Consider the following 4775-nt stretch of genomic DNA (forward strand, 5'->3'; position numbering starts at 1 on the left):
GAATACAGGGGGTGCGGGCATGGAACTAAGGGACGACACAAGGGCCATCATGTTCTCTTCGTGTCGCTTCCTTCGATCATGTTGCTCCCCGATGGAGGCGGAAATGGTAGCGTGTCTCGACGGCACGTCCCTAGCGCTGCAACAAATGGAGAAGCCCCTTACCATTGAGATGGATTTCAAGGCGGGGGTGGATGCCCTGATGGATAGTAGCGTCAACAGATCCTCACTGGCGAGCTGGATGGAGGAGACGAAGAGGGTCTTGCATGGCATCCGGAGGCATAGTTTGCCCACGTCCGGAGATCACCCAACAGTGATGCGCACTGTCTAGCTCATAGGGGACGAACCACCTAGCATACGATGGTGTGGCTAGGCTCCGGGCCATGTTTGTGAAAATGAGTGTAACACCATTCCTTAATTAATACATTCTCATATCACCCGCAAAAAATAGACGTTTTTAGATATCTACCAGCTATGATTAGTTATTTAACTGAATTGATGGCTGCATGTTTCTAACTTTTGGGGGATTTTCCAGGATATTTTCATACTTCTGATTGTGATTTCTATTTTTGTTTTTGGATGCGTTTATCCGGCGAACACTCGCTAGGGGTGTTGCAAAAATGCATGCATTTTTTAGCGAAATGTCGTGTACGGATGGTGAAATTTTCATGTATTGGAAATAATTGCCAGCATTTTTTTAAATGTCATGTACTGGATCCAATGGCCGTGCAGGCGTTTGCTGGGACTGCCTTTCCGATGAACATTCGCCCATTAGCATTTCTATTGTTTTTAAGTATATATAGATAGATGTTCTAGGGGAGTGAGTTAATTGCACGGAACTACCACACTTCGGCACGTTGCAATGAATTGGTACCACTAGTCACATTTTTTGCAAGTCAGTACCAACTCTTGGCCTAAGTGTTGCAAAATGGTCTGACAGCCGTATAAGCAAGTATTGATAGTGTATCTGACCGAGCGGCCCCACCTGTCAGGTCATACACTCGCCAACCCGCGCGCGCCACTCCGCTGACTAGGACGAAGCTGGCTCGGTCGTTGTAACTGGCTGGGCCGGGTCAAACCGAGCCACCCGCCACACTCTCTCTGTCGGTTCGCCGCCTCGCCCTCATCTCTCCCTTTCACCGCCGCTCACCTCGTAGTCCGTCGCCACCACCGCCACACCATGGTGTTCGAGGATGAGAGGAGCGACGACTACTCCAGCCTGCAGTACATCAAATCCTCTAATGACGGTATGCAGTACCAGGTCAGTGGTAGAGCTAGGGTTAGGGTTATGGTTTCTGATTTTGGAGTTTGGTTTTTTGATTTGCCGTTTTTAGTTTATTTTGCTCCTATAGATTCCTGCTAGCATTGAAGACCAAGACTACATGGGCATCGAGACAGCACCCCAGGGTTTTTGCGTGGAGCATCGGCTGCCAGTTGAGCTTCGTGTAGCCTTTGAAGGATTTGAGACGGACACGAGGTTTCTAGTTTGTGCTCAGCCCGTAAGAATCATTCACATATTTTGTTCTTTGTATTAAAATTGGTAGTAACTTCTGTAGGCATTTGCTTAGTCATTTAGTGTAGCCTCTGTTTAGTCACTTAGTGTAGCCTCCCTTTAGTCATTTAGTAGTACTGATGATGGTCATTGTTTAGTCATTTAGTAGTATTGATGCTCACTTTAACAGGTTGTGTAGGCATGTCTCATGCTTTTTCTGTGTAATTAAATAGGCCACTAGATGTTACTATTATATTTGGCCAAGAGCTTAGTTAGTAGTGGAGATGCTCATTTTTAGTAATTTAGTAGTATTGATGCTCACTTGAACAGGTTGTGTAGGCATGTGCTCATGCATTTTTCTGTGTAGTTAAATTGGCCACTAGATGTTAGTACTCCCTCCGTCCCAAAATTCTTGTCTTAGATTTGTCTAAATACGGATGTATCAAGTCACGTTTTAGTATTAGATACATCTGTATATAGACTAATCTAAGACAAGAATTTTGGGACGAAGGGAGTATTATATTTGGCCAGGAGCTTAGTTAGCAGTGGAGATGCTCATTGTTTAATTGAGTCAAGTAGGTGATTCACTAGAGTAGATGCTCAAAGTTGAGTGCTTCATAGTTATTGGTCTTTATTGTTTATTGCAGTAGAATTTTTCATGGACCTTAGGTTGCAGTAGAATTATCATTGTTTAGTTGGCCACATGCCTAGGTTCTAGGTGCTATGTTGTTTCCTGACGTTTAAATTTTTCCCTTTGTAAATTGGAATTCTGTAGAGAGTAACAATATAAGTGTTTGCTATATTGCAGGAAGGTCGGAATTGTGGTTTTCTTGGGTGGGTTGACCCAAAGTGACCTCCCACAATGCAGAATGCATTGTTGAAGCTTTGGGAAACGTATTAAGACAATAGGAGTGATAGGAGGAAGGATAACCTGGAGAGTTCACTTACTATTCACCATCTTAAAGAAGAGAAAAAGAATCTGGATGCCAACTATGACAGACTAGTTGAAGATGTTCAAACTTCTCAATGCCCAGGAGGACATGGTGCTGCATTTCAGCTATGTGCAGGCTAAGATGTAGGGTGCTAAGGAGAGCAGAGCTGAGGTTACCAGTGCAGCTGTGACCGGTATGAAGACTGAGATGGAGAAGAAAGAGGCAGAGAACTTGAAGCTGCAAGAGAAGTACGTAGTGCTTACGAACCTGGTAGAAGCTCAAGGTAGTGTCATCAGGAACCTGAAGATGAATCATTTGAAACAGAAGGAAAAGCTAAGTGAATACAATAGAAATTTGAAGGTTTAGGTTGATGAACTCATCAAGTCTGAGAAAAACTCACTGAAGAGAATCTGCTGCTAAACCTTCACATGGGTGATCTCAAGAAGGGACGTGAGAATCTCATTAAACGCAGAGATGAGCTCAAGCTCTAGATTGCTGATTAGTTGAAGGCAGCGAAGAAGGATAAACAGAAGTTGAAGGTGATCCAGGACATTTTGGAGGAATGAGCTAGATGAAGATGAAGATGAACTGAGTAGGTGAAGAAGAGTATGCTTTGCTAAACTTTTGTGAAGGATGGTGGTGTAGTGAAGTGTAATGTATGGATCTATTAGTTGTGAACTATGTTGAACTCCAGTATGCTATGATCAGTAGCTATGTTGTAATGTAAGAATCTATTAATTATGCAGCTGTAAGAATCTATGGTTTGTAAGAATCTATTAATTATGCTCAAGTATGCTATGTAAGATGTTTCAAGTTATATATCTTGATCTATGTTGCTTTGATAAATGGTTGATAGATGTGGTAGAAGTTATATATATCATGATATATGTTGCTTTGATAGATGGATGCCAGATGGTGGTTGAATTTATATATATCTTGATAGATGGTGGTAATTAGGGTACCCTCGACGTCGAGCCCCCCTAGACTCAAGTAGATTGGTGATTAGGGTTTCCTCAATGCCGAGACCCCCCAACCCAAGTACTTTGGTGATTAGGATTCCTTCGACGCCGACACCCCCTAAACCCAAGTATTTTTGTAATTAGGGTTCCCTCGATGTCGAGACCCCCTAAACCCAAGTAGTTTGGTGATTACGGTTCCCTCGACGCCGAGCCCCCCCAAGCCCAAGTACTTTGGTGATTACGGTTCCCTCGACGCCGGGACCCCCCAAACCCAAGTACTTTGGTGATTAGGATTCTCTCGACGCCGAGACCCCCCCAAACCCAAGTACTTTGGTGATTAGGGTTCCCTAGACGCCGAGACCCCCTAAACCCAAGTACTTTGGTGATTAGGGTTCCCTCGACACCGAGACCACCTAAACCCAAGTACTTTGGTCATTAGGGTTCCCTCGACGCCGAGACCCCCTAAACCCAAGTACTTTGGTCATTAGGGTTCCCTCGACGCCGAGACCCCCTAAACTATAAGCAAATATCAAACTTACTACAAACAAATATCATATGAAACTACAAGCAAATATCAAACTTACTACAGAAAAATATAATATGCAAATATCAAACTTAGTACACAATAAACATTGCTCATATGAGACTTTGTACACATATAGCAAACTTAGTACTCATCACAACATACATTGTTCATAGGTAACATTGGTCATAGCTAACATTGTTCATAGCAAACCATACTAGTTCAGAAGGATAACCCAGAAGCACAAATAACTTGCACCATCGTGTCACTAAAGTGTTAACACTGGCAGTAAAAAATGCCATCCATCCAGAATGATTTCTTGGGCCACCGGAAGTAGGAGGGGCACCAGAAGTGGCAGGACCAGAAGATGAAGCTCCATCAGCAAATCTTGGGGCAGTGAAAGGCCTTGGAACCCTTGTAGTAGGATATCTTATACCCCTAGTTGACCTTGCAGCACCAGATCTGGCAGGTGGAGGCTGTGAACTTCCTTGTGGCTTCTATGATCTTCCTGTTTGCCGTTGTGATCTTGCAGGTGGCTAATGTGATCTTCTTGTTTGCTGATGTGATCTTGTAGGTGGCTATTGTGATCTTGCAGGTGGAGTAACTTCAGCTTCATTCCTTGATCTTGCAGGTGCCTTGCAAAAAAGGAAACATGGTAGTAGTCAAAATTTAAAAAATGCAAACCATTTTACAAGGAGTATTAACAAGGGTTTACCACATGCCTGTTTTTCCTCATAACCAACTCTGGTCTCAACTGTTGCTTGCAGTTGGTGTACCTATGGCCTTGGAGCCCACAATTACTGCATGTTATAGTGGCCATTCTAGAACTGTCCTTGGAGCCCACAAACCTACCCTTTATCCTCTTATGTTTC

General features: G+C 43.5%; 1 protein-coding gene across 1 annotated transcript; it reads left to right on the top strand.

Moving 5' to 3' along the window:
* Nucleotides 1-1177: 1177 nt before the first annotated feature.
* Nucleotides 1178-2787, top strand: LOC109769283 (uncharacterized). The gene is made up of 3 exons (XM_020328035.1): nt 1178-1258; nt 1350-1496; nt 2569-2787. Exons 1-3 carry the CDS (start codon nt 1178-1180, stop codon nt 2785-2787), a joined length of 447 nt encoding a protein of 148 aa, XP_020183624.1.
* Nucleotides 2788-4775: the final 1988 nt, after the last annotated feature.

This window comes from Aegilops tauschii, chromosome 7 (assembly GCF_002575655.3).
Source record: "Aegilops tauschii subsp. strangulata cultivar AL8/78 chromosome 7, Aet v6.0, whole genome shotgun sequence".
Classification (NCBI taxonomy): domain Eukaryota; kingdom Viridiplantae; phylum Streptophyta; class Magnoliopsida; order Poales; family Poaceae; genus Aegilops; species Aegilops tauschii.

What these genes read in the sequence shown, in the direction of transcription:
- LOC109769283 (XM_020328035.1), top strand. Translation starts at nt 1,178, where the DNA reads ATGGTGTTCGAGGATGAGAGGAGCGACGACTACTCCAGCCTGCAGTAC. An exon ending in ATGACGGTATGCAGTACCAG is followed by an intron (nt 1,259 to 1,349) that starts GTCAGTGGTAGA and finishes TTGCTCCTATAG; the next exon opens with ATTCCTGCTAGCATTGAAGA. An exon ending in TTCTAGTTTGTGCTCAGCCC is followed by an intron (nt 1,497 to 2,568) that starts GTAAGAATCATT and finishes GCTAAGATGTAG; the next exon opens with GGTGCTAAGGAGAGCAGAGC.